The sequence below is a fragment of the Lichenostomus cassidix genome, unplaced genomic scaffold, assembly GCF_008360975.1.
Source record: "Lichenostomus cassidix isolate B80296 unplaced genomic scaffold, HeHo_3.0 HiC_scaffold_39, whole genome shotgun sequence".
Classification (NCBI taxonomy): Eukaryota; Metazoa; Chordata; class Aves; order Passeriformes; family Meliphagidae; genus Lichenostomus; species Lichenostomus cassidix.
In genome coordinates this window covers 2,322,099-2,349,853 of record NW_028147446.1, presented here as the reverse complement: position 1 = coordinate 2,349,853, position 27,755 = coordinate 2,322,099, and the positions used below count along the sequence as shown (strand labels likewise).

At 65.9% G+C, this 27,755-nt stretch overlaps 6 protein-coding genes and 1 long non-coding RNA gene across 16 annotated transcripts; 2 read left to right on the top strand and 5 right to left on the bottom strand.

Annotated features, from left to right (window-relative positions):
• Positions 1-1,666: 1,666 nt before the first annotated feature.
• On the bottom strand, positions 1,667-7,484 carry ELAVL3 (ELAV like RNA binding protein 3). Of its 9 annotated transcripts, none has more exons than XM_085045880.1 (7): positions 7,298-7,484; positions 6,247-6,526; positions 5,670-5,773; positions 5,276-5,429; positions 4,756-4,972; positions 4,173-4,211; positions 1,667-4,055 (listed from the first exon to the last, which is right to left on the bottom strand). In XM_085045880.1, the coding sequence occupies exons 1-7, from the start codon at positions 7,304-7,306 to the stop codon at positions 3,710-3,712; spliced, it is 1,149 nt and encodes a 382-aa protein (XP_084902006.1). In that variant the 5' UTR covers positions 7,307-7,484; the 3' UTR covers positions 1,667-3,709. The 9 variants fall into 9 exon arrangements, with proteins under 9 accessions (XP_084902006.1, XP_084902008.1, XP_084901999.1 ...); XM_085045882.1 differs by having other exon boundaries at positions 1,667-4,034; positions 7,298-7,483; XM_085045873.1 differs by lacking the exon at positions 7,298-7,484 and having other exon boundaries at positions 4,173-4,280; positions 6,241-7,219.
• A 507-nt stretch (positions 7,485-7,991) lies between these two features.
• On the bottom strand, positions 7,992-12,389 carry ZNF653 (zinc finger protein 653). The gene is made up of 9 exons (XM_085045910.1): positions 12,065-12,389; positions 11,409-11,452; positions 11,066-11,278; positions 10,349-10,702; positions 9,714-9,879; positions 9,121-9,238; positions 8,904-9,018; positions 8,618-8,717; positions 7,992-8,518 (listed from the first exon to the last, which is right to left on the bottom strand). Exons 1-9 carry the CDS (start codon positions 12,337-12,339, stop codon positions 8,416-8,418), a joined length of 1,488 nt encoding a protein of 495 aa, XP_084902036.1. The 5' UTR covers positions 12,340-12,389; the 3' UTR covers positions 7,992-8,415.
• Positions 12,390-12,938: 549 nt separating this feature from the next.
• ECSIT (ECSIT signaling integrator) lies at positions 12,939-16,380 on the bottom strand. The gene is made up of 7 exons (XM_085045872.1): positions 16,196-16,380; positions 15,264-15,837; positions 14,393-14,616; positions 14,234-14,288; positions 13,708-13,856; positions 13,308-13,410; positions 12,939-13,236 (listed from the first exon to the last, which is right to left on the bottom strand). Exons 1-7 carry the CDS (start codon positions 16,256-16,258, stop codon positions 12,956-12,958), a joined length of 1,449 nt encoding a protein of 482 aa, XP_084901998.1. The 5' UTR covers positions 16,259-16,380; the 3' UTR covers positions 12,939-12,955.
• A 639-nt stretch (positions 16,381-17,019) lies between these two features.
• Positions 17,020-21,785, top strand: CNN1 (calponin 1). Its single transcript, XM_085045902.1, has 7 exons — positions 17,020-17,427; positions 18,715-18,836; positions 19,148-19,214; positions 19,300-19,437; positions 19,937-20,047; positions 20,185-20,331; positions 20,991-21,785. Exons 1-7 carry the CDS (start codon positions 17,365-17,367, stop codon positions 21,216-21,218), a joined length of 876 nt encoding a protein of 291 aa, XP_084902028.1. The 5' UTR covers positions 17,020-17,364; the 3' UTR covers positions 21,219-21,785.
• Positions 21,786-21,951: 166 nt separating this feature from the next.
• Positions 21,952-22,822, bottom strand: ELOF1 (elongation factor 1). Its single transcript, XM_085045909.1, has 3 exons — positions 22,520-22,822; positions 22,320-22,390; positions 21,952-22,234 (listed from the first exon to the last, which is right to left on the bottom strand). Exons 1-3 carry the CDS (start codon positions 22,633-22,635, stop codon positions 22,170-22,172), a joined length of 252 nt encoding a protein of 83 aa, XP_084902035.1. The 5' UTR covers positions 22,636-22,822; the 3' UTR covers positions 21,952-22,169.
• Positions 22,823-22,987: 165 nt separating this feature from the next.
• Positions 22,988-23,394, top strand: LOC146422746 (uncharacterized). The gene is made up of 3 exons (XR_014847903.1): positions 22,988-23,186; positions 23,218-23,254; positions 23,345-23,394. It is a non-coding gene; the product is annotated as an uncharacterized LOC146422746 (long non-coding RNA).
• On the bottom strand, positions 23,310-26,653 carry ACP5 (acid phosphatase 5, tartrate resistant). Of its 2 annotated transcripts, XM_085045899.1 has the most exons (5): positions 26,483-26,653; positions 25,889-26,146; positions 25,413-25,540; positions 24,238-24,589; positions 23,310-23,865 (listed from the first exon to the last, which is right to left on the bottom strand). In XM_085045899.1, exons 2-5 carry the CDS (start codon positions 26,144-26,146, stop codon positions 23,629-23,631), a joined length of 975 nt encoding a protein of 324 aa, XP_084902025.1. In that variant the 5' UTR covers positions 26,483-26,653; the 3' UTR covers positions 23,310-23,628. The 2 variants fall into 2 exon arrangements, with proteins under 2 accessions (XP_084902025.1, XP_084902026.1); XM_085045900.1 differs by lacking the exons at positions 25,413-25,540; positions 25,889-26,146; positions 26,483-26,653 and adding an exon at positions 24,900-25,178 and having other exon boundaries at positions 24,238-24,629.
• Between the last annotated feature and the right edge of the window lie 1,102 nt (positions 26,654-27,755).

Below are 27,755 nucleotides of genomic sequence, written 5' to 3'. Positions count from 1 at the left end.
AAACATGACAGGGGGAAAGAGGGAGAAACCTGAGGGGGAAAAGGGTGGAAAGCTGAGAGGAGAAAGGGTAGAAATGTGAGGGGAGAAAGGGAGGGAAACGTGAGGGGGAAAAGGGTGGAAACGTGAGGGGGAAAGGGCGGGAAATGTGAGGAGAAAAGGGAGGGAACGTGAGGGGAGAAAGGTAGGGAAATGTGAGGGGAAAAGGGCGGGAAACATGAGGGGGGAAAAAGGGTGGGAAAGCTGAGGGGAAAAGGGCCGGAAACCTGAGGGGAGAAAGGGAGGGAAACGTGAGGGGGGAAAATGGTGGAAATGTCAGGGGAGAAAGGGCAGGAAACCTGAGGGGAAGAAAGGGCAGGAAACCTGAGGGGAGAAAGGGTGGAAACTTGAGGGGAAAATGGCAGGAAACGTGAGGGGAGAAAGGGTGGAAACTTGAGGGGAGAAGGGTAGGAAATGTGAGGGGGTAAAGGCAGGAAACGTGAGGGGGGAAAAGGGTGGAAATGTGAGGGAGAAAAGGGTGGAAACATGAGGGGGGAAAGGGTGGAAATGTGAGGGGAAAATGGCAGGAAATGCGAGGGGGAAAAGAGCGAGAAACCTGAGGGGGAAAAGGGTGGAAACGTGAGGGGAGAAGGGTGGGAAACCTGAGCGGAAAAGGACGGGAAATGTGAGGGGAGAAGGGGTGGAAACCTGATGGGAAAATGGCAGGAAACGTGAGGGGAGAAAGGGTGGAAACTTGAGGGGAGAAGGGTAGGAAATGTGAGGGGGAAAAGAGCGAGAAACCTGAGGGGGAAAATGGCAGGAAATGTGAGAGGGGAAAGAGCGAGAAACCTGAGGGGGAAAAGGGTGGAAAGCTGAGGGGAGAAAGGGTGGGAAATGTGAGGGGAAAAGAGAGGGAACGTGAGGGGGAAAGGGTGGGAAACCTGAGGGGAGAAAGGGTGGAAACCTGAGGGGAAAAAGGGTGGAAATGTGAGGGGGAAATGGCAGGAAACATGAGGGGGAAAAGAGCAAGAAACCTGAGGGGGAAAAGGGTGGAAAGCTGAGAGTTGAAAGGGCGGGAAACGTGAGGGGAAAAGGGAGGGAACATGAGGGGAAAAGGGCAGGAAACGTGAGGGGAGAAAGGGCAGAAATGTGAGGGGAGAAAGGGTGCAAACTTGAGGGGAGAAGGGTAGGAAATGTGAGGGGGAAAAGGGTGGAAATATGAGGGGAAAAAGGCAGGAAATGTGTGGGGGAAAAGAGCGAGAAACCTGAGGGGGAAACGGGTGGAAATGTGAGGGGGAAATGGCAGGAAATGTGAGGGAAAAAGGGAGGGAACGTGAGGGGACAAAGGGTGGAAACTTGAGGGGAGAAAGGGTGGAAATATGAGGGGAAAAAGGCAGGAAATGTGAGGGGGAAAAGAGTGAGAATCCTGAGGGGGAAAAGGGTGGAAAGCTGAGGGGAAAATAGCAGGAAATGTGAGGGGAAAAGGGAGGGAACGTGAGGGGAGAAAGGGCTCAAAAGCCGAGGGGAAAAGAGCAGGAAACGTGAGGGGAGAAAGAGTGGAAATGTGAGGGGGAAAAAGGGTGGAAAAGTGAGGGGAAGAAAGGGTGGAAACGTGAGAGAAAATGGCCGAGGGTCCCTCAGCCATCCAGTCCATGACGGATGTGTCCTCCCTGCCAAAAAACATACCAAATTTCAACTTTTTAATTTTTTAATTGATTTTTCCATGAAAAATACAAAGAGTCGAGTCCGGGGGTGGGGGCCGGGGGGTCCCGGTCCCCTCCGGGGGTCCCGCAGTGCCACAGGTTGTCCCTGGGCACGTTTTGTCCCCGCGTTGGGCCCCCCAAAAATGGGCCGGGGCTGAGGTGGGGACCCCTTATTGCTACTGAATTGGGGGTCCCCTGGCCCCTTCCCCAAATTCCAGGGCTGATCCCTGGAAGAGGGGGCAGGGGTCAGAGTTTGGGGGGGTGATGGCGGATCTGGACACGGGGGTCGCTCCTAAATATTTATATTAATAATAATTAAAACTACAAGAAGCTTCACACAGGCACGACACAAAAAAACCAGGAGGCAGGATGGGTTTGGGGAAGGGTCTTGGGGAAAATAGAGGGTCCTGGGGAGTACCAGGATTGGGGAAAAGCAGGGAAGAATAGGAAATAAATTGGAAATAAACCACTGAAAAGCGAGAAATTATCCCGACGGCAAAGGGAAAATAAATAAGAATCGCAATAATAATAATAACAATAACAACATCAATAATAATTAATAAGAAGAATAATTAAGAATAATTAAGAATAATAACAATTATAAGGAGGACAGGGGAACTCAGGGTTGGGGCTTTTGAGGTGGGGTTCCGCCCTTTTATTTGGACAGGAGGCTGCAAGTGGCCAAACTCCAGCAAGTGGAGTAATTTGGGGCAAAAAATGCCCATTTTGGAGAATTTGGGGAGGTGGGGGGGGAAGCGAAACAAGACACTTCCCCTCCCTCCCAGTTTTGGGGGTACCAGCGGAATCCCTGGAATTTTAGTGCCCTTGACCCCCCAGAACTTGCCTTGATCACACTTGGGGGTCACAAGCTGCTTCCAAGGAACTTGGGGAGCACAAAACAGGTTCTCACCCCCTCTGGAAAGGTGATTTTGGGGACTTTTGGGGATATTTTTAATATTCTGCTATAAAAATAGATGGATTTGGGTCTGTGGCTCTCGAGGAGTCACCGCTCCCTGCGTCGGTCATGCTCCTCCTTACCTGATAACAGGTAACAGGTCTAATTAAACATGTGATTAATCCTTATTTTTGTTCTTTCTCCCCAAAACTTCCTCCTCCTCCCCCCAAAAATTAAGGAAAAACATGGAAAGAAGGAGAGAGCAAGCAGATGCCCCCCCCTCCCCCCTGGAGTCCTGGAGTGGAGGGGAGGGGGGGCACAGCCCCCACCTGGACACACCTGGACAAGGTAAGGGGGGGACACCGCTCCAGGTGGTCCGGCCACTGCCAGAGTGGTGGGGTTTGGGGTACCTGGGGGGGGTCCCAGGTGTGTCCACAGTGTCCTGGGGGGTCTCCAGGTTTTCCAGGGCCCCTCCCACTGCCCTGGAGCACCTGGAGGAGTCCTCAGGATGCCCATCGGGGACAGGTGAGGGTGTCCAGGTGTCCAGGCTGTGCGTCAGGTGTCCCCACGGTGCCCTTGGTGGCCATGGAGGGGATCTCCAGGGTCTCCATGGTGTCCGTGGTGCTCATGGGGTGTCCCCATGGTCTCCAAGGTCTCCAGGTGGTCTCCATGTTTCCCACGAAGGGGGTCTCCAAGGTGTCCAGGTGGCTTTCTCCATCCTGGAGACCCAGGATGTCCTTGGTGTCCACGGAGGAGGTGCCCAGGACCTAAAGTTGGGTTTCTCCATGGTCTCCATGGTGCTCATGGGGGGCCCCTGAGGTCTCCAGGTGTTCATGTGGGTTTCTCCATGGTCTCCATGGTGTCCGTGGAGGGGTCCTTGAGGTCTCCAGGATGTGTGTGGTGCTCATGGGGGTCCCCAGGGTCTCCAGCTGAGTTTCTCCATGGTCTCCATGGTGCTCATGGGGGTCCCTGAAGGTCCCCAAGGTCTCCAGCTGGCTTTCTCCATGGTTTCCATGGTGCCCATGGAGGGGGTCCCCACGACCTCCAGTTGAGTTTCTTCATGGGGGTCCCCACGACCCTACGGCAGTGACAGGGGACCCCACACCCGCTCGGTGGCCACCAGCGGGGACAAACCTCAGGCCTTGTGCTGCTTGGTGGTCTTGAAGGACACCTGGAGCACGCGGTCACCCAGGCGGTAGCCGTTGAGGCTGGCGATGGCCATGGCCGCCTCCTCGTAGTTGGTCATCGTGACGAACCCGAACCCTTTGCACTTGTTGGTGGCGAAGTCCCGGATGACCTTGACGTTGGTGACGGCGCCGAAGGGACCGAAGAGCTGCCACAGGACGCTCTCGTCCGCCTCGGGCGCCAGGTTGTAGACAAAGATGCACCACCCGGGGCCGGGGGTCCCCAAGCCCACCCCGGCCAGCGCCGGCACTGCCTCGATGGCCAACGGGGAGAACCTGGGCAGCAGCGACAACGGGCTGGCCTGGGGTCAGGTGGGGGTCCCAGGGGTCCCCTCCCACACTGGGGAGGGTCCCCGGGTTGGGGGGGGTTGGAGGGGGCAGGTTTGGGGAGGATTAGGGAGGGGGGGTTGTTACCTCTTCACCCCGTAAGCCACGTTCAGCAAATTGTCGAGTCTGGAGGGGACAAGATGCTGTTGTGGGGGGACACCAAGGGGTGTCCCTGGTCCCAGGGGGGTCCTAGCCCTGTGGGACATCCAGACCCCTGTGCCCAGGGATGTCCCACCTCCCCAGAACCCACCCTCTGAGGACTCCCAGGATCCCTCAAACATCCCACCCCCTCGAACCTCCCCAGGACCCCCAGCACCTCTGCTTCCAGGGGTGTCTCACCCCTCCAATCCCCCCCAGGACCCCCATTCCCCATTCCCAACCCCACTGCCCCCTCAAGACCCCTGGCCCCAGGGATATCTCCTCCCCCCAAGCCTTCCAGGACCCCTGGACCCCCATTCCCAGGGCTATCCCACCCTTGCAGACCCCCCAGACCCCATTCCCAGGGATATCCACCCTTGCAGACCCCCAGAGCCACAGTCCCATGGATAACCCACCCTCACACACCCCCCAGACCCCCATTCCCATGGATATCCCACCTTCACAGACCCCCCAGACCCCCATTCCCAGGGATATCCCACCCTCACAGACCCCCCAGAGCCCTGTCCCTCACCGGAATCGCTGCGGAGGGGGGTGCAGGGCCCCATAGCGCCGGGCACCGGGGCAGAGGCTCAGCAGGGCCCCCCCCGATTTCTGCCCGGGGGTGTTGGCAAACTTGACCGTGATGGGCTCGGCCGCCCCGAGGGGCTTCTGCCCGTGCAGCCCCCGCACGGCCTCCTCGGCCTCCACGCGCTTGTCGAAGCGGATGAAGCCCACCCCTCGGGATACACCTGCGCAGGGACACAGGGATCAGGGACATGCCCTCCCAGGAATGTTCTTGTCCACCCACAGACCCCAATGGGATCGCTGGGCAGCCCCCCCAGAGAGGGTCCCACCTCTCCAGGACCCCCAGAACCCCTCAGGACTCCTATTCCCAAGGATACCTCACCCCCTGGGATTCCTGGGGCCCTCTGTTCACAGGGATATCCCACCACCAGGACCCCCAGGATCCCCAGGACTCTCAGACTCCCCAGCCCCAGGGAAGTTCCCCCTTCCCAGGCGGACTGAGCACACCTGGGCACACCTGGACTCACCTGTGACCTGGTCCACGAGGATGCGGGATGTGATGATCCGGCCGTACTGGGAGAAGAGCTGCTCCATCTCCTTCTGCCCCATGGCCTTGGGCAGGCCGCTCACGTACAGGTTGGCATCGCGGATGGAGGCAGAGCTGGGCCGGGCGTAGGACACCTGTGGGGACAGGTGAGCCCTCGGGACCCCCAGGGGACAGCGGCGTCGCCCACCCGGGGGTGCCACCCACCGCAAAGGATCCCCAGGTGACCCCCTGAAAGACCCCCAGGTGCCCCACAAGTGGGCCCCCTACCACAAAGAACTCCCCAATGCCCCCCTGACGGACCACCAGGTGCCCCCCAGGTCACCCCCCTGGCTCCGAAAGCCCCCCGGGTGTCCACCCTGATGTCCCCAGAGCACCTTGATGGTCTTGGTCTGCAGCTTGAGGCCGTTGAGGGCCCCGATGGCCCTGTCAGCGTCTCCAGCCTCCACGTAGTTGACGAAGCCGTAGCCCAGGCTCTGCCCTGGGGCACCATGTCACCGTCACCGGGGGTGGCTCTGTCCCCTGTGTCCCCACCTGTGTCCCCACCCGTGTCCTTGGACCTATCCCCACCCCTGTCCCCATTCTGTTCCCACAATCCATGTCTATCCTGCTGGCTTCACTGTTCCAATGGGTCCCTGTCCCTCATGTCCCCATGGATGTGGGACCCGTGGTCAAACTTGTGGGGACAGTGAGGGGATAGGGACATCAGGCTCATGGGGACAGTGAGGGGACACCAAATTGTCCCTGTCCCCATGGTCACAGTCTCTATCCCCATCCCCACAGATCCCCATGTCCCCTCTCCTCATGTCCCACCTTCCCATTTCCCCATGTCCTGTATCCCTTGTCCCATCTATCCATATCCCTGTGTCCCTTCTCCCCATGTCCCACCTGCCCCTGTCCCCATGCCCTGTCCCCCCCATCCCGTGTCCCCCATCCCGTGTCCCCTGCCTGTACCGGTGACCTTGTCCCGGACAAGCTTGCAGGACTCGATGTCCCCAAGGCTCCCAAAGAGGCTCCGCAGCTCCTCCTGGCTCATGGACTGGGGCAGGTAGTTGACGATCAGGTTGGTTTTGCTGTCATCTGTCACCGGGGAGGGACCCGGGGGGGCCCCGTTGGGCAGTGCCGCTGCCACCCCCGGGCCTGGCACGGCCACCACTGGGACGGGGACAGGGACAGGGCCACAGCCTGATGGCCCCGCGGCGCTGGGAGCCTGGGCCTCCACCGTGCTCAGGATCTGCTGAGGGGACGGGGGGGTCACGGGGGGGTCACTGCAGGGACGGGGACAGCAGGGACATGGGGACAGTGAGGGGACAGAGACAACAGGATTATGGGGACAGTGCTGGGACAGGGGCAGAGGAGACATGGGGATAGGGGGACAACAGGGATGGTGGGGGGACAGGGACACAGGGGCTGTGGGGACACTGTGGGGAGAGGGACAGTGAGCTCATGGGGACAGTGAAGGGACAGGGACACATCGGGGCACTGATGTCGTTGGGACAGTTGGGGGGACAGGGACAGTGGGGCCAGTGGGAGGTGGAGACATCGGAGGTGGGACAGTGACACCCCGGGTGGGGCCATGGGGGACAATCCTCCCATTGTGCAGCAGCGCCCCCGCCCCTTCCCCCCTCCCCAATAGCGCGGGGTGGGTGACAATGGCCCTTTGTCACCGGGTGATGGGGACACCCGGGGCCACCAGCCACGGCCCCGGGGGGCGTGGGGACAGCGACACGCGGGGACAGCGACGCACGTGTCGCGTGTGCCCCCCCCGCCAAAAAGGCCCCGTTTTGGGGAGGGGTCCCCGCCCCTCCCTTGCACACGCGTGTCCCTGCAGGTGCCACACGCATGTGACGCCGTGTCCCCACCCGAGCGTGTGACACGCTCACGGTGGGGGGGTGACACGAAGAGGAGGGGGGTGGGAATTCGGGGGTGGGGAGCACGGGGGGGCGGCTGGGGGGATGGAAGATATTGGGGGGTCCCCGCGATCCCCCCCACACCCCGTTCCTACCGTCACCATCGTGTCGCCGGGGGGGGCGGGGGGAGCCCCGCACGGCCCCGAGGGCTCGGGGGGCCCGGGGGGGGGGGCCGGGGGGGGCTCCGGGGGTCGCGGCGGCGGCACCGGGCGCTGCGAGCGGCGGCCCCGTCGGTCCTTTAAACGTCCTTGGGCGGGCGCGGGGCGGGGCCCCCCCAAAAACCGCCCCCCCACCCCCCCGAGATGGTTCCGTCCGCGCCCCCCCCCAAAAAGAGGTGGGTCAGCCCGGCCCCCCCACCCCGAAAAGAACCGCCCCCCCTCCAAGGGCTGGCGAGTGGGGGGGGCGCGAAGCCCCCCGAGACCCCCAAGGCCCCGCCCACGGGAGGAGGAGGAGGAAGGATGGGGAGGGAGGAAGAGAAGGAAGAAAGGGGGAATGGAGGAGGAAGAGGAGGAGAAGGAAGGAGTGGAGGAGAAAGGGGAGATGGAGGAGGAGGAAGATGAAGGAGAAGGAAGAGAAGGGATGGAGAAGGAGGAAGAGGAGGAGGATGATGAAGGTCACGGACAACCAGGCGCAGCCGCCGCCGCTTCAGCACCGGGGACAGCGCCGAGACCGTGCCCGGCTCCCCCGAGGGGCAGCCCCACGACCCTCCAAACTGGGAGGGGGCACCGGCGAGGGCCCCCAGCCCCTCCGGGACCTCCCGGCCCTCCCCCCGACAGAAGAAGCAGCACGAAAAGTCCTGATTTTAATGGATTACGGGGGTCCCGGAGGGGCTGGGGGGTCCTGGGGGGGACGTGTTCCCCCCCAGTGTCCCCAAAAACCCTCCAAACCCCAGGTGTCCCCAGGGGGTGACAAGCGAGAGTAAGGAAATAAATAAAAGGTGAGAGGGGAGGGCAGCAGGGCCACCTGGGGGGGCCACAGGGTCACCTGGAGGGGGGGGACACACAAGGACAGCCCTGAGGGGACAGCTGAGGGGGTCCCTCAGGTGCTCAGGGTGTGCCGGGGAGGGGCTCAGGACCCCCCCAGGTGGTTCTTCTTCACCTCCAGGTGCAGCCGCAGGTACATTTGGGGGTCCTGGCGAGCAGATGGGGGCCCAGGTGAGTCCGGGGGGGCCCAGGTGAGTCCAGGGGGGGCCCAGGTGAATGAGGGGGGTCCCCTACGTGCCGCGGGGCTCAGGGTGACTCTTGAGCCCCCCGTGTCTCCTCATGTGCCACGTCAGGGAGGCGCGCTGGCGGCAGCGATACCCACACACCTCACACCTGGGGGGGCAAGGTGTGGGTCAGGTGTGCCCAGGGAGCCCCCCTCGCCCCTCCTGGGGGGTTCTCAATCCTCGGGAGGACCCCCCCCGGCTCACTCACTGCAGGGGGGTCTCCCCAGTGTGTGTCCTCCTGTGCACTTCCAGGTGGTTCTTGCGCTTGAAGGACTTCCCGCAGGTGTCACAGGTGAATTCCCGCACACCTGGGAGGGGACACAGGGTGGGGGATGCAGGGGGCACACCTGGGGGTCACCTGAGCAGTGACCAGCACAGGGGGTGACCCAGGTAAAACCTCTTGTCTTGGAAAGAGGAAGATTTGGGGAACACAGGAAGGATTTTGGGGGGCACAAAGGGGGAATTTCGGGGGACAGACACACCTGGGGACCCACCTGAGTGGACGCCCATGTGCCGACGCAGGTGGTTGGCCAGGTAGAACCTCTTCCCGCAGCCGGGCTGGGGGCACACCTGGGTCCGGCCCTTGCGGTGCACCAGGTTCACGTGGTTCTGGGGGGGCACGGGGCAGGTGAGGGGGGCCTGGGGGGGTCTAGGACAGGTGAGGGGGTGGTCTGGGACAGGTGAGGGGGGTGTTTCCCCCCTTCCAGGCACCTGGAAGCTGCTGAGAGCGCTGAACACCTGCCTGCAGCCGGTGTAGGGGCAGGTGAGGGGGTCAGGGGGGTCCTCGGGGTCCGGGGAGGGGGCACGGCCCCGCCTGCTCCGCCGGCGCCTGCAGAGCCTGGGCTGAGTCCCCTCCTCGAAAGGTGGGGGACAGGTACCGAGGTGGGGGAGTCTTGTCTGATCCACCTGAGAACTCCTAACCCCCTCTGTGCCCCCAAAAATGACCCTCCCAGCACTTGGTCCCAGTCCAGATCCTCCCCACAAAAACTCTCTCCCAAAGTCTCCCCTCAAACCGGTCCATAAACCCCTCATAATCCCCCATGTGCTCCCCACAGGTTCCCCCCTCAAAAGGTGTGTGTCAGGTAGTGGAGCAGCTTTGTCTGACCCACCTGAGGCCTCCTCAACCCCCAAAATTACCCTCCCCCCCAAAAAAGTTCCCCTAAATCCCCAAATCCCTCTGAATAAAACAGTCCCTGACCCACATAACCCACCCAGCTCCTCCCCATTTTCCCCACCTGAGCCCCCCACCGAAGCCCCCCAGGGACACCCTAAATCCCCCCAGTGACCCCCCAGGGCCCCCCGACCTTTCTGGCTCTTTGGGAATCTCGTAGATGATCGTCGACACCTCGGTGTCCTCAGCCAGGGAAGGGTCCCGGGGGGGCTCCCGGGGGGGCTCCGGAGGGGGGGGCTCGGCGGGGGGGGGCAGCTCCTCCTGCTTCAGCCTCAGCACTGCGTCCTCCTCATCTTCCTCTGCCGTCAGCACAGCCGGTGAGACCCCCCAGACCCCCCCAGTTCCTGACACCAGCACCTGATCCACCCCATTTTTGACCCCCGAATTCCCCCCGTCCTCCCCCAGCACTGCAGTCCCCCTTGGACCCCCATTCCTGACCCCAAATCCCCCTGAGACCCCCTCCTGGCCCCTCAATTCCTCACCCCCCCAGCACATAATCCCCTAATTCTGACCCCAACTTCTTTTGATCCCCCATCCTGACCCCAAATCCCCTGAGACTCCTCCTCAATTCCTGACCCCCAGCACATAACCCCTATTCCTCCCCAAATCCCCTGAGACCCCTCCCCATCTCCCCAGTCCCTCCTGGCTCCTCACCTCACCCCCAGCACATAATCCCCATTCCTGACCCCAAACCTTCCCTCATCCCCCATTCCTGACCTAAATCCCCCCAGACTCCTCCATTCCCGACCCCCCCAGCTCCTCCCTTACCTGTCTTAGGCAGGTGGGGCTCCACAGGTGGGGCGGGGAAGGCGCCCCCCCCTTCCAGCAGCATCTCGTGCCCCCCCACATCGAGCTGCAGCCCCCCCAGCGCCTCGTAGCCAGGCCCGGCCAGGATGAGGAGGGGGGGTCCCTGCAGGAGGGTGGGGGGGCCACCCCCGTCCAGCCCCCCCCGGGCCGGGAGGGGCAGCGGCAGGGGGACACAAACCACGGCCTCCAGCGCCTCGGGGGGGGCTGGACCCCCGGGAGGGGGGGCTGGCACCGCGGGACCCCCCCCTGGTGCTGCCTCCGAGCCGGAGCTGCAGCCCCCCGAGGAGGAGGAGGAGGAGGAAGAGGAGCCAGGGGCTACGGAGGGAACAGGGAGGGTCAAAAAATCTCCCACCCGACCCGAAAAATATCTTCTGAACCATCCCAGAAATCCCCTCCCAGACTCAAAGGAATCCCCCAGACCCCCCGAAAAAGCACTTATGTTCTCCCCAGAGACCCCCAAACCCTCATTCTTGCCCCTCACACCCCTCAAAGAACCTCTTGACCCCTAAAAACACAACCAGGTCCCCCCAACCCCATCTCTGCCTCTCCCCCCACCCTCAGCACCCCCAGCCCCACACACCACCCCTCCCTCACCATGGCAGAGCCCGAATGCCTCCCAAAAACCACCCCAAAACCACCCCAAACCCAAACCCCGTGCCCTCCGGCCGCCCCTCTGACCATCCTCATCGCCGTCCGAGTCGCTGAGCGGCCGCAGCGGCGAGTGCAGGTCCTGGAAGTAGCGGTGGCCGCGCTCACACTGCCACACGGCCGTGGTGTAGAGCCCCACCGAGGGGTCCAGCTCGGCCAGCCGCGGCTCGTAGGGGCAGCGCTGCCGGTGGTCCTCGTACCAGATCACCGCGTGCCGCAGGCAGTTCACGTTCCGGCGGCGCCCTGCGGGATTGGGGACGGCGTGGGACCCTCCCGGGGTGAGGCAGGGGATTGGGGACGGCGTGGGACCCTCGCGGGGTGAGGCAGAGCCCCCCAAGGGGGCGGACAGCCCCCGCCAAAGGGTTCAACTCACTTTTTTTGCGTTTGGGTTTTTTCGGGAGCTGCTCCCAGGGTTTGCTGTGGACAGAGAGGATGGGAAGGGGGGAAGGAGCCTCTTCCTCTTGCAGGACCCTCTAGTCCTCCTCCTCCTCCTCCTGCACCCCAAACTTTCTCCTCTCCATTCTCTTCCTCCTCCTTATCCATTCCCCATCCTTCCTTCTCATCCTCATCCTTCTTCATCCCTCCCAGCCTTCCTCCTCCTCCATCCCTCCCCTGCTCCTTCCTCCTCCTCTTCCACCACTCTCTCCCCGTTCCTCATCCTTCACAGACCATGAAAAGTACAGGTAGATGCAGAAGAGGAAGATGGACCAGACGGGGATAGAAGAGAAAGAAGAAGATGAGGAAGAAGAGGATGAGAAAGGTAGGGAAAAACCCCACAGCCGCTTCAGCACCGCGGACAGCGCCGCACCCGCTTCCCCTGAGGCTCGGGGCCGCTCTGCGACCCCCAAATCCTGGGAGGGAACACCCCCACCCCCTCCAGGACCCCCGGACCCCTTCCCACGACCCCCCAGACCCTCAGCAGGTGACTCCCCCTCCCCAGCACCCCTTCCCTTCCCCTCCCCTCCGATCCCCCCGACCTCCCTCCGGTCTCCGCGCTGCCCCCGTTCCCCACGCCGCCCCGCGGCTCACCCGCGCCGCCCCGCGCGCTGCCCCCGCTCCAGCCCGAGCAGGTAGGCCGCGAGCTTCGCGTCGCTCCATCCGCTGCGGCGCCGCAGCTCCACCCAGGGCCCGTGCGCCTCGCCCAGGTAAACCCGCCGCACGTCGTACTTCTTGCGCGACTCTAGGCGCCGCCGAGCGCGGTCCGTCTCGGTGAGGCGCGGCCGCCCCCGCGCCTTGCGGCCCCCGCCGGGGTCGGGACCCCCGGGACCCCCGGGGCCGCCGGGGCCGCGCTCGGCCGCGCTCATGCCGCGGCGCGCTGCGATGACGTCAGCGGCGCGACCCCCTTCCCGGTACGGCGGCGTCGCGGCGCTGTGTGCGCATGCGCGGGGCGTTCTGCCCGCACTCCCGCGGCGGTTTTTGGGGGTCCGAGGAGAGGGGGAACCCCGAGGTGGGTCTGGGCACATCCCAGCCTGCCCTGTACCCGCCAGGTGTGAGGTGTGCAGGTACCGCACCTGGGGAACCCCTGTGTGTTCACTGGGGATCCCCCTAAGTTAGTGGGAACCCCCCAGCCTGCTCAACTGGGACCCCCAGAACTCATCGGGGACCCCCAAAACTCACCGGGGACCTCCCCGACTCACCGGGGACCCCTCCGACTTGAGAGGGGGACACGACCCCTTCCCAGTGCCCCCCAACCTCACCAAGAGCCGACTGGGTTGAGTGGGACACGATATAGGGATGGGGAAATGACCTCCCGGGACCCCCAACCCTCCCCCGGGAGCCCCCAAAATCCCCCTCCTGCGACCACCGCGTTTTGGGGATGTCACACAGGACACACAAACCCCCCTGGGCACCCCAAAACCCCCCCAAACAACCCACCGGACCCCTAGAAACACGACACCCCCTCTCCATCACAACACCCCTTTATTCCCCGCTGCGTTTCGGGGGGTCTCCCCCTGGTGTCCCCTCTCCCTGCCCCTCGGGGGACCCCAGTGCCGCTGCCGGGGGGCTCCCCGTGCCCAGCTGCAGGGGCTGGGACCCCTCGGTGGGCTCAGCAGAGGGGTCCACCCCCTCGGTGAGGCGGAAGACGACGGGGGTGCTCCCCAACACCGGGTTGTCCTTCTGCAGCCCCGAGATCCACCTGCCCAAGGTGTGTCTGTCACCTGCTCCCGCCATGCACAGGGCGAACACGGGACCCTCCTCCACTGCCGGGGGTCAGGGGGGTCAGGGGGGCGCAGGTGACCCCCCAAAACCCGCCTGACCCCCCTGAACTCACCTTCATCCACATCGAAGTCCTCATCATCCCAGGGGCCGCGCTCCAGGTCCAGCTCCAGGTCCAGAGGGAAGTAAAAGCTGCGCTCGGGGTCCGGGGGGGGATCCTGGGGGGGCACGGGGGGCTCTGGAATGTTCTGAGGTGGGTGGGGCTGCCCCCCCAGACCGGCTGTGGTGTGCTGGGTTATGGGGGGTCTGTCCTGGGGCTGGGGGTCCCATCCCACTTCTCTGTGGCTTTGGGGGTCCCATCCCACTTCTCTGTGGCTTTGGGGATCCCATCCCACTTTTCTGTGGCTTTGGGGGTCCCATCCCACTTCTCTGTGGCTTTGGGGATCCCATCCCACCTGTCCCCGACAATCTGTCCTTGTCCCCTCCCAGAGCCCCCCAGGGTCCCCCGGGCTCACCCTCAGGTGTGGGGGCAGGGGGTCTCCCCGCAGCACGAAGTATTTGAGGAGGGTCCCGCGGAGCCACAGCGGGAAGGGTCCCTCCACGAACACCGGCCGGGAAGGGTCGTGCTGGGCCAGGAGCTCCCGCTGGTCCTGGCTCTGGGAGCCTGGCAACGGGGGGACAGCTGGGGACAACCAAAACCCACCAACAGGACCCCGAAAAGCCACCTGGGGAACCCCAGACCCAACCTCAAACCGCCTCAGAGAGACCCCCAGCATCCCCCAAACCCCCCGAACTTGTAACCAACCCCTCAAGGGACCCCAAACCCAACCTCAAACCCCCTCACAGAGATCCCCAACATCCCCCAAACCTGAAACCAAACCCCCAAGGGACCCCAGACCCAACCTCCAACTGCCTCACAGAGACCCCCAACATCTCCCAAACTTGAAACCAACCCCCCCAAGGGGTCCCCAACATCTCCCAAGGGACCCCAAACTTGACACCAACCCTCCCAAGGGACCCCTCCAAGACCCCCAAACTCACTGACAATGTAGGGCTGCACAGAGCCTTCCTCTTCCCCTGCGTCCGGCACCGGCCGCTGTGGGATGGGGACACAGAGGTCACCAAAGGGACACGCCCTGTCCCCCCCACTCCTGTGTCCCCCCAGCCGTGTCCCCGTCCCCTCGGCCGCGGGATGCCCACCTGCATGACGGTGACGGTGGCGCCGGGGTCGGCGGCGATGCGGTGCAGCCCCAGCCGCGCGGCCGCCAGCCCGGGGGGAGGCAGCTGGGGGGGCAGCGGGTGGGGGTCGAGGTGCCGAAAGCGCGGGAGCCAAAACATCATCCGCTGCACCTTCCGCACCGGGCGGCTGCGGGGACCGAACACCCCCAGCAGCAGGAACCGCGTCTCGGCGTCCGGCATCACCCCTGGGGACATGGGGACATGGGGACATTGGGGTGACAGCAGCAGGAACCGCGTCTCGGCGTCGGGCATCACCCCTGGGGACATGGGGACATTGGGGACATGGGGGTGACAGCAGCAGGAACTCTGATGAGGAGTCTGGCATCACCCCTGGGGACATGGGGACATTGGGGTGACAGCAGCAGGAACTGTGTGGTGGAGTCTGGCATCACCCCTGGGGACATGGGGACATGGGGACATTGGGGTGACAGCAGCAGCAGCTCTGATGAGGAGTCTGGCATCACACCTGGGGACATGGGGACATTGGGGTGACAGCAGCAGGAATTGTGTCTGGGTGTCCGGCATCACACCTGGGGACATGGGGACATTGGGGACATTGGGGTGACAGCAGCAGGAACAGTGTCTGGGTGTCCGGCATCACGCCTGGGGACATGGGGACGTTGGGTGGACAGGTGACATGGGGACACAGAGGAAGACATGGAGGTGCCGGGGGGACACAGGGGACACGGAAGGACACGAGGGGAGATGAACACGAGGAAGACTTGGGGACACAGCAAGCAAAGCGGGGACACAGAGCAGGACAGGCGGCCCGGGGAGCACCCCGGGTGTCCCTAGGCGGGTCTGTCCCCCATGTCCCACCCGTGTCACTCACCGTACCGCTCCATCTGCTCCAGGACCTGCAGGCCGCACTCCTGCTGCCGCGGGAACGGGAAGAGCAGGCGCTGCACGGCGCCGCGGGGCACCCAGGGCCCGCGGGGCAGCAGCCGCAGCAGCCCGTTGTAGGCGCTCAGGCTGCGCTCCACGCCCAGCGCCGGCATCGCCGCCAGCGCCGCCTCCACCAGCGCCAGCCGGCCGCCGCGGCCCGGCGGGGACCGCTCCATGTCCCGCAGCGCCGCCTCGAACGCCGCGGGGCCGCGCGGGGCTCCGCTGTCCCCGCTGTCCTCGTCACGGGGCTCCCCGTGCTCGCCGCGCGTCCTGCGGAAGCGGAGGCGTCGCGAGGGAGCTTTGGAGGTGCTGCCGGCTGAGGTGTCACCTCCCGTGGGGCCACTAGGGTCCCCAGCGCGGGGGTCTGTGCCTCGGGGGTCGCGGTGATCAGCCTGGGTCTGGCGATGCCATGAGGTGTCCCTCGCAGTGCCACCGTCCGCGGGGTCGCGAGGTGTCGCGGTTCCCTCGGTGTCACCTTCAGTGGGGACCCGCGCTGGGCGCTGGCACAAGCTCCGACAGAGCTGGGAGCGGGGGAAAGGGTCACCACAACTGTCCCCGTGTCCCCCCTTGATCCCCTTGTCCCTCCGTGTCCCGCGGTGCTCTGTCCTCCCTTAATTCCCACCTCCCCCCCTTCTCCCCAGACCCGACTGTCGCCTCTTCCCTTCCTCCACCATCTCCCCCCACTGTCCCCGTGTCCCCCCTTGATCCCCTTGTCCCCCCGTAATTCCCACCTTCTCCCCAGACCCGACTGTCGCCTCTTCCCTTCCTCCACCATCTCCCCCCACTGTCCCCGTGTCCCCCCATGTCCCCCCTGTCCCCCATGTCCCCTCTGTCCCCCATGTCCCCGGTGTCCCCCGCGCCCGCCAGGCTCCCCCGCACCTCCGGAGCTCCGGCGCTGCCCCAGAGCGCCCGCGGCAGCGCTCGGACCCAGTTCAGCCTCATGTCGCCGGGTGTCCCCGCGGGGTCAGGGGTCACAGCCGAGCCCCGCTGTCCCCACGCCGGGTCGCGCTGCTGGGCGCCGCCATGTTGTCGCTGACCCCGCGCTGCCGGGTCAAGGGGCGCGGCTTGCCGCGGGAACCAATCGCCGCGCGGCTCTCATCCTCGGGATGCGACGCGCACGTTGATTGGCAGGGAGCGGGGGCGGGGCTCGGAGGGGTTCCCCCGTGACGTCAGAGGGGACCCCGGGATGAGGTCAGGGACGGAGATACGCGGTGACGTCACGCGGGGATCGATGATGTCAGAGCCATACAGGCTGCTCTAAATGGGAACGGCAGCTCCGGCGGGGGGGCAGCGGGTTCTCCCGGTCGCTGAGGGCCGTCCCGGGGGTCCCTCCGGTCCCGGGGGGTTCTCGAGTCGCGGGGGTGGCGGGCACGGACTGAGGGAGGGGGAGGTGACATTCCCCACCCGTGACGAGTCGTGTCCACCCCCCGGGGGGGCGGCGGAGTCCGATCCGGTGACGGCACCGGCGGGGGGACCCGGCAGGGGGGGAGCCCTGGTGTCCCGGGGGGTCCCGGCACCGGGAGGGGGTCCCAAGTGTCCGGGGGACAGTCCTGGGGTGACCCGGAGTGTCCCCATGCCGTGGGGGACACCCCGCCGTCCTGAAGGGGGTCTCCGCTCCAGGGGGACACCAGATGACCGGGCGGCGGGACCGGCGTGTCCGGCGGTGGGAGAACAACGGGAAAGGGCTGATTTGGGGCGGGGGGGCTGTCCCGGGACCCCCCCGGGATCCCCCTCCTCTCCGGGATCCCCCCCGCTAAATGTGGAAAAAATGACGCCATCACCCGCCCCGCCGTGATGTCAGCGCGGCGGACACCGCCGATTGGCTGCCGCCGGCCCGGCCCGGGGGGGCTCCGCGCCCACCGCCCACTTTTAAAAGTGGCGGCGGCGCCGGGACGGGACCGGGAGGGACCGACCGAGGGCACCGACCCGACCCGAGGGCACCGACCCGACCCGGGACAGCCCCGAACCCACCCGGGACAACTCCGAACCGGCGCGACCCGCCCGCCCCGACCCCGCCGGACCCACCGAGACCCCCCGGGACTCCCGAGATGTCCAACGCGCACTTCAACCGCGGCCCGGCCTACGGGCTCTCGGCCGAGGTGAAGAACAAGGTGAGCGGCACCAAGCCGAACGGAACCGAACCGCGGGGGTCCGGGCGGGTCCGGGCAGGTGCGACCCCCCCGGGGGGGCGGCAGCTCCGAGGGCGGGCGGGGGTCGCGGCAGGACCCGGCGGGAGCGGGGGCGGGACCCGGCGCTGTCCCTGGTGCTGCCCCGGGAGGGACGGGACGGGCACCGGCACGGGGGGGCGGCACCGGGGTCTCCCCCCCGGGGTCCCACCGGGCGCCAGTTTACCGGGGAGGGGAGCTGAGCGGCTCGGGGGGCTCCGCAGCCCTCCGGTTCCTGCGGCGGGCGGGAGGTGACGGGCACGGGGGTGGCGACACCGCGGTTCCCCCCGTGAGCACCGGGGGATCCCGCCGCTGTCCGCCCCGTTAAGGGTTAACCGGGGGAAAGGTTCGGGTGGCCGGGGGAGCCCCGCCGACCCCCGAGCCCGCGGCGGGCGGGAGGTGACGGACACCGAGGTGACGCGGGGGAGACACCGGGGTACCGCGCCGGGGCTCCCGGTGGGGCTAAGGAGGGGAGGGGGCGACACCGGGACAGAGGGGGTGGACACCGGGAACCCCCCGCGAGCTCCGGGGTGCTTCCCGCCGCTGTCCGCCCCGGTAAGGGTTAACGGGGGCGGTTCGGGTGGCCCGGGGTTGTCCCGCGGCGGGCGGGAGATGCCGGACAGCGCGGGGCGATGGACACAGCGGGGGGGTCCCGCCGCGCACCGGCCCGTTAAGGGTTAACCGGGGGGGGTTTGGCGGCCCGGGGGGGCCCCGGCGCCCCCCGGCCCCGCCGTGAGCCCTTATAAGGCGGCGGAGCGCGGCGGGCGGGCGGCGGCAGCCCCGGGCCGGGGCTATATATGGGCAAAGGTTCGGCCGGCCCGGTCGCCGCCGCTCCCGGGGGGGTCGGGGCGGGGCGGGGGGGGTCCGGGCACCCCCGGCCTTCCCGCCTCCCTCCGCCCCTCCCGGCCCGCGGGAACGGGGGCACCGGGGGGAGCAGGGATTCTCCGTCCTCAGCGCAGCTGCCGCGATTTCCCTGCGGGTGTCCCCAAAGCGCCCTTTATGGTGTCCCCACGTGTCCCACATATTCTCCGTGTCCCCTTCATGGTGGGGACATGTCCCCCTGACTGTGGCATCGCATCCCCCTGGCAGTGTCCCCTCTCCCCCTGACGTGTCCCCAGCAGTGTCCCCCTCGTCCCCTCGATGGTGTCCCTCACATTCTCCACGTCCCCACGTTCCCCCAGTGCTGTCCCCACGCTCCCCCGTGCCCCTGACGGTGTCCCCATGTCCCCCCAGCTGGCCCAGAAGTACGACCCTCAGCACGAGCGGGAGCTCCGTGCCTGGATCGAGGGGACCACGGGCCGCCGGATCGGGGACAACTTCATGGACGGGCTCAAGGACGGCGTCATCCTCTGCGAGTATGACCCTGGCTGCTGGCCCCGGGCACCAGAACTTTGTCCCCAACCCTGGGGCAGCCTGTGGCCGTCCCCCTCCACCCCTGGACCCCAGCTCAAGTCTGGGATGATCTTGGAATTCAGCCCGATTTTGACCCAAGTCCTCACCTGGGCTGACCCCTGGCCTTGGCCCCCTGCTGACCACAACCTTGTCCCCAGCACTGGTGTTGACCTTGCTGTGCCTGTCCCTCCCACACCCCAATGACGGCTGGATTCTGGGGTCATCCTGGGAAGCTGACCCCTGTGCTGACCTCCCCTGTGCTTGACCCCTCCAGGCTCATCAACAAACTGCAGCCAGGCTCGGTGCCCAAGGTGAACGAACCTGTCCAGAACTGGCACAAGGTGAGGGGGACCCCAAAATGGGGGTCTGGGGAGGGTCTGGGGGAATCCTGACCCCTAATCCATCTCAAATTCCCTCCGTGTGCAGCTGGAGAACATCGGGAACTTCCTGAGGGCCATCACACGCTATGGGGTGAAGCCCCATGACATCTTTGAGGCCAACGACCTCTTCGAGAACACCAACCACACCCAGGTCCAGTCCACCCTCATCGCCCTCGCCAGCCAGGTGACCCCCAGGGGTGGGATGGGGGTCTTCGGGTGACCACGGGGTGGGGAACGAGGTGCTGGGAGGCTCTGGAGGGTCTGGGAGGTTCTGGAGGGTCCCTGTGTCACCTTGGAGGACACCAAGTGTGGTCACCTTGCCAGGCAGGTGACCCCTCCAGGAGTCCAGAGGGGTGGGACCAGCCAGGTGACCCCTCTAAGGGCTGGGATGGGGTCTTGGGGACCTGGGGGGTCAGCTGGGGAGGTCCTGGGGGGCTTAGAGGGTCTGGGAGGCTCCAGAGGGTCTTCATGTCCCTTTGGACGCCACCAGCTGCACTGCTCACTCACCTGGGACGGATCCAGAGGGGGGATTTGGGATCTAGGGAGGGTATTTGGGATCTGGGGAGGTTATTTGGGATCTGGGGAGGGTGTTTGGGATCTGGGGAGGGTATTTGGGGTCTGGGGAGGATATTTGGGGTCTGGGGGGCCCCAAGAGCCCCCTCCAACCCCAGGGTCTCCACCAGGCCAAGACAAAGGGGAACAACGTGGGGTTGGGGGTGAAATACGCCGAGAAGCAGCAGCGGCGCTTCCACCCCGAGAAGCTGCGTGAGGGAAGGAACATCATCGGGCTCCAGGTGACACTGGGGACATGGAGGGCACAGGAGGGATTGGGGGGTGTCGGGGCAGGTGGGGAGGCTGGGAGGGCCTGGTGGGGACACAGGGAAGGTGTGCTGGGGACAGTTGGTGACACCGCCGCTGTCGCTGTCCCCAGATGGGCACCAACAAGTTCGCCAGCCAGCAGGGAATGACAGCATACGGGACACGGCGGCACCTCTACGACCCCAAACTGGGCACGGACCAGCCCCTGGACCAGGCCACCATCAGCCTCCAGATGGGCACCAACAAAGGGGCCAGTCAGGTGAGGACATGGGGACACTGCCAGCCCCAGGGGACACAGGGATGCTGACACCCCTATGGGGACACTGCCAGCCCCAGGGGGACACAGGGATGCTGACACCCCTATGGGGACACTGCCAGCCCCAGGGGACACAGGGATGCTGACACCCCTGTGGGGACACTGCCAGCCCCAGGGGACACAGGGATGCTGACACCCCTGTGGGGACACTGCCAGCCCCAGGAGACACAGGGATGCTGACACCCCTATGGGGACACTGCCAGCCCCAGGGGGACACAGGGATGCTGACACCCCTATGGGGACACTGCCAGCCCCAGGGGGACACAGGGATGCTGACACCCCTGTGGGGACACTGCCAGCCCCAGGCTGACACCTCCAGGGGAAAAACAGGAACATGGGAACCCCAGGGTGGGGATGGAGGGACACCAGGGAACCCCGCTGTCCTGGATTAGAGGGACAAAGTGACTTTGGGGACACAGGAATGCAGGGAGAAGACCTGGGAGAAGATCCTCCCATTTGAGGGGTGAATAAAGCAACTCTGGGGACAAAGGGACTGGAGGGGGAGGGGACACAGACCCCACGGGCACCAGAGGGAGCACAGAGGGACCCCCAGGAGCCCCTGGCCCCCTCGGCGCCACCCCCAGCCGGTGTCTCGCGGCCAGGCGGGGATGACAGCGCCGGGGACGAAGCGGCAGATCTTCGAGCCGGCGCTGGGCATGGAGCACTGCGACACGATGACCATCGGGCTGCAGATGGGCAGCAACAAGGGCGCGTCCCAGCAGGGCATGACGGTCTACGGGCTCCCGCGGCAGGTCTACGACCCCAAGTACTGTGGGGGCCCCGAGCTGCTGGGCCACGACGGCTACGACGGCCTCTACAACTCCCAGTAGCCGCCGGCCACGCCGCCGCTTGCACCCGACACCGCACCTCACCGGCCTCACCGCGCCCCGCGGAGCTGGCACCGGGGCGGCCCCGGGACCGGTACCGGGGCTGGTCCTGGAGGGATCGGCCCTGGGGGGGATCGGCACCGGGATCGACACTGGGATTGCTCCTGGGATTGCCCCTGGGGGGATCGGCATTTGGGATCGGCCCTGGGGGGAATCACCACCAGGATCGGCCCTGGGATTGACCCTGGGATTGCTCCTGGGATTGCTCCTGGGGAGATCACCATTTGAGATCAGCCCCGGGGGGAATCAGCACCGGGATCGACCCTGGGATCGACCTTGGGATTTCTCCTGGGGGGATCAGCATTTGGGATCAGCCCCGGGGGGAAGCAATCCCCGGGTCGGTGCTGGGATGGGGAAACAGTCCTGGGATTGGCTCCAGGATAAGCCTGGGGCAAACTGGCCCCGGGGGTGACTAGCCCCAGGACTGGCCCCGGAATCGGCCCCGGGGAGGTTTGGCCCCCGCCACGTGTGAAGCCACTGAGGCACAATAAAAGCCACACGCAAAGGTGACGCTGCTGTGGGACGATGTGGGGGGACATTGAGGGACACGGGGACACCGAGGGACACTGAGGGACACAGGGACACTGAGGGACACGGGGACACCGAGGGACACTGAGGGACACGGGGACACCGAGGGACACCGGGACAGCGGGACATCGGGGATGACAGGAACAAGTGACACCAGCTCAGGGTGTTTATTCCAGGGCGGTTCTCCCAAAATGTGTCACCACGGCCTCTGTCCCAATGTCCCCACGTCCGCCTGGGGACAAGGACAAGGCTCAGGTCCTGGGGGGGAGATGTCACCATCCCGCTGGGTCCTGGGGGTGTCACCGGGTCCCGGAGGTTTTGTCACCCCCCCGGCGGTTTGGGGACAGGGCCACGTCCCCCCCGGTGTCACTGGTTGGCAGCTTCGCAGGCGTCGATCCAATCGCTGTAAACGTCCACGGGCTCCGACAGGTCTGGGGGCGCCGTTAAGGCTCCAACACGGAATTCAGGGGTCCCGGTGGGTCCCGGGGGGTCACGGGGGGCTCCCGGTAAGGATACAGGTGATGGGGGTCTGGAACTCCTCCAGGCACACGGTGCACGAGATCACCCCGGTGTTCCGGGCGCGGTCCCTGCGGGGCAGGAGAGGATTGTGACCCCCCGGGCTGGGTTCCGTCCCGTACCCGCTCCACTCCGTTTCCCCCCGGGGCTGCTCCCCACCCCCGGTGTCCCCGCGGTGTCCCCCCGGTGTCCCCGCTCACATCTTGACGTCGCAGGACTTCTCGTGGTTGCAGAAAGGACACGTGAACTGCGTCTCCAGCGTCCCCGTCATCTTCTTCTTGGGCGGCGGCTTCCGCTTCGATTTGCGGCGGCCCATGGCGGCTACAGCGGAGCGGGAAACCGGGAACGGCCCCGGGAACGGGAACGACACCGGGACCGAGCCCGGGAACCGCCTCGGAGCGGCCCCGACCCGCTGCGGGACGCGCCGGGGGCGGCTAGACCGCTCCGGTTCCCTCCCGGTCCCTCCCGGTTCCTCCCGGTTCGCACGCCGCGCTCCCGCCGCGTTCCCGGAAGTGCCGCCCAACCTCCCTCAGCCAATCAGCAGCGGAAGAACGGCCGCTCCGCCACGTGACCAGCGAAACGCCCCGCCTATTGGGTGATGGACGCGCCGCTCTAGCCAATCGGCAGCCGAACCCCACGTGATCGGGAGCGGTTCCTCCCGCCGGGTGATTGACATGTGGCTTCAGCCAATCAGAGGCCGGAAAGCCGCGGTGTTGCCCCGCCCCCCGCGGTTTTGGGGTGAATCGCGGCGGTTTTGGTCCTTCGGCGGCGTTGGCGTTGTTCACAATGTTTATTGGGGGGTCAGTCGGCACGGCGCCGCCCCGGGCGAGGGGTCACAGTGTCCCCCAGGTCACGGGGGTCCCCCAGGTCAGGGGTCAGTGTCCCCAATGCCTCCCAGGTCAGGGGTCAGTGTCCCCAGTGTCCCCAGGTCAGGGGTCAGTGTCCCCAATGCCCCCCAGGTCAGGGGTCAGTGTCCCCAATGCCCCCCAGGTCAGGGGTCAGTGTCCCCAGTGTTCCCAGGTCAGGGGTGACGCCCACGGTCATTGGTCAGTGTCTGGTCCCCAGTGTCCCCAGGAGGTCAGAGATCGCGGGGTGTCCCCAAAGTCAGGGGTCCCAGTGCCCCGATTGTCCCCAGTGTCCCCTGGGGGGGTTCAGAGGTCATGGGGTGTCCCCCAGGGAAGGGGTCGCACTGTCCCCGGTGTCCCCAGGGAAGGGGTCGCACTGTCCCCGGTGTCCCCCAGGGAAGGGGTCGCACTGTCCCCGGTGTCCCCCAGGGAAGGGGTCGCACTGTCCCCCGTGTCCCCGGCGGTCAGAAGTCGCGGGGCGGCAGCGTCACTCGGTGCAGGACGCGCCCGGTGGACTCCAGGAAGGTGACAGTGACGGCGCTGGGCTCCAGGCGCAGGTGGGCGAAGCCGCCGGGGCTCGTGGGGGTCCCGAGGAAGAAGCGGAGGGCGCCGGGGGGGACAGAGCCCTCGTGGGGCCGAGAGTCCTCCATGAAATTCCCGGCGCCGCTCAGGATGTAGCCAACGCCGCCCTCCTCCAGGTACTGCGGGAGAAAAGCGGGAACTGGAGGGGACTCACCTGGACACCTGAGGTCACCCCGTGTCACCTGTGTCCCCCTCCCAGACAGCCTTTTGGGATTCCCCGCACACCTGGGCACCTCGGGGTGGGTTTTCGGGATGTCCCCGCACACCTGGCTCCCTCCCTGGACAGAATCCGGGCTGTCCCCGCACAACTGGGTGTCTCCCAGGACACAATCCGGGCTGTCCCTGCACACCTGGGCACCCCAGGGCGGGTTTTAGGGATGTCCCCGCACACCTGGCTCCCTCCCCGGACAGAATCCGGGGTGTCCCCGCACACCTGGGTGTCTCCCAGGACACAATCCGGGCTGTCCCCGCCCGCCCGGTCTCTCACTCACCTGCAGGTTGTGGTCGTGGCCGCACAGGTAGGCGGTGACTCGGTGTCGCCGCAGCAGTGGCCGCAGCAGCCGCACGAGGCACGGCGTGGGGCCGTGCTTGGCCACCGACCACACCGGGTAGTGACCGGCCACCAGCACGAACCTGTCCCCGGCGGCGGCTTCCAGCTGCGCCCGCAGCCAGGCCAGGTGAGCCCCGGCCGCCGCCGCGTCGCGGGGACCCGCGGGGACATCGCCGAGCCCGAAGTCATCGGCGTGGCCGCAGAGCAGCACCGTGTCCAGCACCAGCAGCCGCGCCGAGGCGTTGGAGCTCGGGATGTGCAGCCGGAGGCTGTAGTAGAGGTGCGGGAAGTGCCTGCGGGGACACGGGGACACCGTGGGGACACGTGGGGACACTGAGGGACATCGTGGGGATTCGCAAAAGGGGTGTGGGGACAGTCTGGGGACATCCCAGCAGGAGGTACGGGGTGGAGTAGGGGTGGGGGAAGTGTCTGTGGCACACGGGGACACCGTGGGGACACCGTGGGGACATGTGGGGATGCTGAGGGACATGGCGGGGATTCGCAAAAGGGGTTTGGGGACAGTCTGGGGACATCCCAGCAGGAGGTACAGGGTGGCGGAAGTGCCTGCGGGGACACAGGGACACCGTGGGGACATGTGGGGACACGTGGGGACACGTGTGGACGCTTGGGGACATGGCGGGGATTCGCAAAAGAGGTTTGGGGACAGTCTAGGGACATCCCAGCAGGAGGTACAGGCTGTAGTAGGAGTGGCGGAACTGTCTGTGGGACACGGGGACACCGTGGGGACATGTGGGGACATGTAGAGACAGTTGGGGACATGTGGGGACAATCAGGGGCACCATGGGGATGCACCGAGGGGGTTTGGGGACAGTCTGGGGACATCCCAGCACAAGGAACAGGGCGGAGTAGGGGTGCGGGAAGTGCCTGCGGGACGCGAGGGCACCCGGGGACATCGTGAGGACACTTGGGGACATGCCAAGGGGGACTGGGGACACCCTGTGGGGGCTTGGAGACAGGCTGGGGACACCCCGAGGGGACCTGGGGACACCAGGGGGACACCCCAGCACCAGGCACAGGCTGCAGTATGGGGGGGCACTGGCTTGGGGTCACCGTGGGAACAGCCCGAGAGGATTTGGGGACACTTGGGGACAGTACCAGCGCGGGGAGTGGTGGCTGTAGCGCAGCTGCGCGGTGACATTGCCGGCGTGGTCGTGGTTCCCTGCCATCACGTACCAGGGGACACCCCGCAGCCCCGGGGACACGAACACCCGCTCAAAGGTTTCCTGGGGGACACAGGGGGACATGGGGACATCGGGATAGGGGACAGTGGGGACATCGGGGTATGGGGGTACGGGACATTGGGGACAAGGGGGATGCGGGAACGGGGACATGGGGACATGGGGACAATGGGATATGGGGGATATGGACACATGGGGGAACGGGGACATGGGGACAATAGGATATGGGGACAAGGGGACAATGGGATATGGGGACATGGGGACATGGGGACAATGGGATATGGGGGATATGGACACATGGGGGATATGGGGACATGGGGACAATAGGATAGGGGACATTGGGACACAGGGATCGTGTTTCCCCCAGATTTTGGGGTGTCCCCCGGGGGTTACCTGGAACCGAGGGTCCCACTCGTCCCGCACCCCCTCGTAGTAGAAGTTGTCCCCAAGCGCGAGGACGAAGTCGCTGCCCAGCTCGGTGGCCACTTGGCCCATGGCGGCCGCCGTGGCCAGCTGGCGCGGGGTGACAAAGGGGGGGTCGGGGAGTCCCCCCCAGTCCCCCACGGCCAGGAAGGTCAGAGCCCCCCCTTGGCCCCCCCCGGGTGTCACCGGTGTCACCAGGGTCACCGTCAGCCACAGCAGCGCCAGCATCTGCGGGGTGGGGGGACAGGGAGGTGACACAGCCCTCCCGGGTGTCACCGGTGTCACCCCCCAGGGGTCCGGGCGGGGCTTAGGGGTCCCAGTGGTGCCACCAACCCCCCCATGGGGCCACACGGTGTGGGGCGATGTCCCTGTCCCCTCCAGGTGACCCAGTTTCTTTGGGGATGTCCCCAAGTGTCCGGGGGGGTCAGGAGTCCCACCCGCCACCCTTGCGACCCCCAAATCCGGGGCTGGGGGGTCAGAACTCAGTGTCCCGGGGGTGTCCCTGTCCCTCCCCAGCTGTCCCGGGGGTGTCCCAGCGCTCCCCTCCCCCCCGGTGTCACTCACCGTCCCTGCCCGTCCTGTCCCCCCCCCGCTCCGGCCCCTCCGGCCCTTTATGGCCCCAAAAAGGGGAAGCGGGGTCGCCTTCCCCCCCCGCCCCCCCCGGCGCCGCTGTCACCTGACGCCTCGCGGGGACACTGGGAGCGCGGGGGAGGGAACTGGGAGCACTGGGAGGAAGGGGCAGGCCGGCTACTGGGATTACTGGGAGCACTGGGAGGGGGCGGAGGGGACACTGGGAGCACTGGGGGAGGGAGGTGGGGATACTGGGGGCACTGGGAATACTGGGAATACTGGGAGGAAGGGGAAGGCGAGGTACTGGGAGCACTGGGAGGGGGGGAGGGCAGGGCGACTGGGAGAACTGGGAAATGAGAATCATCTGGAAATTCCCCAAATTCCCCAATTCCGCTCGAGCCACGGGATTGAGGAGCAGGGATACGCTCCCCCCACCCCGGGGGGGTCGGGAGTGACCCCCAAATCCCCCCAGACCCCCTGAATCTCCCTCGGATCTCCCACCGCGTCCCATAAATACCCCAGACCTCCCAAATCCCTCATTTGTCCCACAAATCCCCCTAAATTCCCCCCAAATCCCCCCACAAATCACCCCCAGACCCCCCGAATCGCCCCCCGCCCGTCCGCAAATGTTCCCCACGACCCCAAAATCCCCCCAAAATAACCCCCCCGCCCTGGCGAGGCGCACTCAGCGGGTAACGACACTTTTATTTCCATTTTTTTGTCCTTTTCCGCCCCTTTTTTTCCGCGGTTTTTCCTCATCCCGCGAGGGGGGGAGTGGTGGGGGGAGGGGCCGACCCACCCCCTGGGAAATGACGTCACTACCACGTGCGGGGGGGTGAGGGGCGACCTGGGGGGGGTCCCCAAAAATGTGCAACGCTGGTGTGGGCAGACCCCGAGCGCGACGCCCCCCCGGCGGCTCCCCCCTCCCTCGGGGTGTGATTTTGGGGCGGGGGGGCCCAAAGTGGGGGTGCCCAGAGATGGGGGGGTTGGGGTCGCATTGCCCGGGGGGGTCCATTGCTGGTGGGGTCCCCAAATGTTGGGGGCCCCATTGCTGGTGGGGGTCCCAAGGGGGCCCCGGAATGGGGAGCCAAAAATTGGGGGGGTGTGGGGGGTGGTGTTTGTGGGGGGCACTGCTGGGGGTCCCAAAATCCGGGGGAGGGTCACAAAGAGGGGGGCGCCCCAAAACGGGGGGGTGCCCAAAAGGGGGGGGGGCCGAATGATTGTCCCCATTTTGGGGGGGTCTCGGAGGGGGGGGGAAGGCACGCGG

What these genes read in the sequence shown, in the direction of transcription:
- ELAVL3 (XM_085045873.1), bottom strand. Translation starts at nt 6,655, where the DNA reads ATGTCTCCTCTGCCCCTGTCCCAGCACTGTCCCCATAATCCTGTTGTC. An exon ending in GGACAAGGTCACCGGTACAG is followed by an intron (nt 5,774 to 6,240) that starts GCAGGGGACACG and finishes ATGGTGCCCCAG; the next exon opens with GGCAGAGCCTGGGCTACGGC. An exon ending in GTGGCTTACGGGGTGAAGAG is followed by an intron (nt 4,056 to 4,172) that starts GTAACAACCCCC and finishes ACCCCAGGCCAG; the next exon opens with CCCGTTGTCGCTGCTGCCCA.
- ZNF653 (XM_085045910.1), bottom strand. Translation starts at nt 12,339, where the DNA reads ATGAGCGCGGCCGAGCGCGGCCCCGGCGGCCCCGGGGGTCCCGGGGGT. An exon ending in CTCGGACGGCGATGAGGATG is followed by an intron (nt 10,703 to 11,065) that starts GTCAGAGGGGCG and finishes TTCCCTCCGTAG; the next exon opens with CCCCTGGCTCCTCTTCCTCC. An exon ending in ATTCCCAAAGAGCCAGAAAG is followed by an intron (nt 9,239 to 9,713) that starts GTCGGGGGGCCC and finishes CAGGCTCTGCAG; the next exon opens with GCGCCGGCGGAGCAGGCGGG.
- ECSIT (XM_085045872.1), bottom strand. Translation starts at nt 16,258, where the DNA reads ATGAGGCTGAACTGGGTCCGAGCGCTGCCGCGGGCGCTCTGGGGCAGC. An exon ending in GGAGCAGATGGAGCGGTACG is followed by an intron (nt 14,617 to 15,263) that starts GTGAGTGACACG and finishes CCATGTCCCCAG; the next exon opens with GGGTGATGCCGGACGCCGAG. An exon ending in CCCTGCCCCCACACCTGAGG is followed by an intron (nt 13,411 to 13,707) that starts GTGAGCCCGGGG and finishes GTGCCCCCCCAG; the next exon opens with GATCCCCCCCCGGACCCCGA.
- CNN1 (XM_085045902.1), top strand. Translation starts at nt 17,365, where the DNA reads ATGTCCAACGCGCACTTCAACCGCGGCCCGGCCTACGGGCTCTCGGCC. An exon ending in CTGTCCAGAACTGGCACAAG is followed by an intron (nt 19,215 to 19,299) that starts GTGAGGGGGACC and finishes CTCCGTGTGCAG; the next exon opens with CTGGAGAACATCGGGAACTT. An exon ending in TCATCGCCCTCGCCAGCCAG is followed by an intron (nt 19,438 to 19,936) that starts GTGACCCCCAGG and finishes GGTCTCCACCAG; the next exon opens with GCCAAGACAAAGGGGAACAA.
- ELOF1 (XM_085045909.1), bottom strand. Translation starts at nt 22,635, where the DNA reads ATGGGCCGCCGCAAATCGAAGCGGAAGCCGCCGCCCAAGAAGAAGATG. An exon ending in AAGTCCTGCGACGTCAAGAT is followed by an intron (nt 22,391 to 22,519) that starts GTGAGCGGGGAC and finishes CCTGCCCCGCAG; the next exon opens with GGACCGCGCCCGGAACACCG. An exon ending in GTTCCAGACCCCCATCACCT is followed by an intron (nt 22,235 to 22,319) that starts GTATCCTTACCG and finishes CGGCGCCCCCAG; the next exon opens with ACCTGTCGGAGCCCGTGGAC.
- ACP5 (XM_085045899.1), bottom strand. Translation starts at nt 26,146, where the DNA reads ATGCTGGCGCTGCTGTGGCTGACGGTGACCCTGGTGACACCGGTGACA. An exon ending in AGTGGGACCCTCGGTTCCAG is followed by an intron (nt 25,541 to 25,888) that starts GTAACCCCCGGG and finishes TGTGTCCCCCAG; the next exon opens with GAAACCTTTGAGCGGGTGTT. An exon ending in AGCCACCACTCCCCGCGCTG is followed by an intron (nt 24,590 to 25,412) that starts GTACTGTCCCCA and finishes GTGTCCCCGCAG; the next exon opens with GCACTTCCCGCACCTCTACT.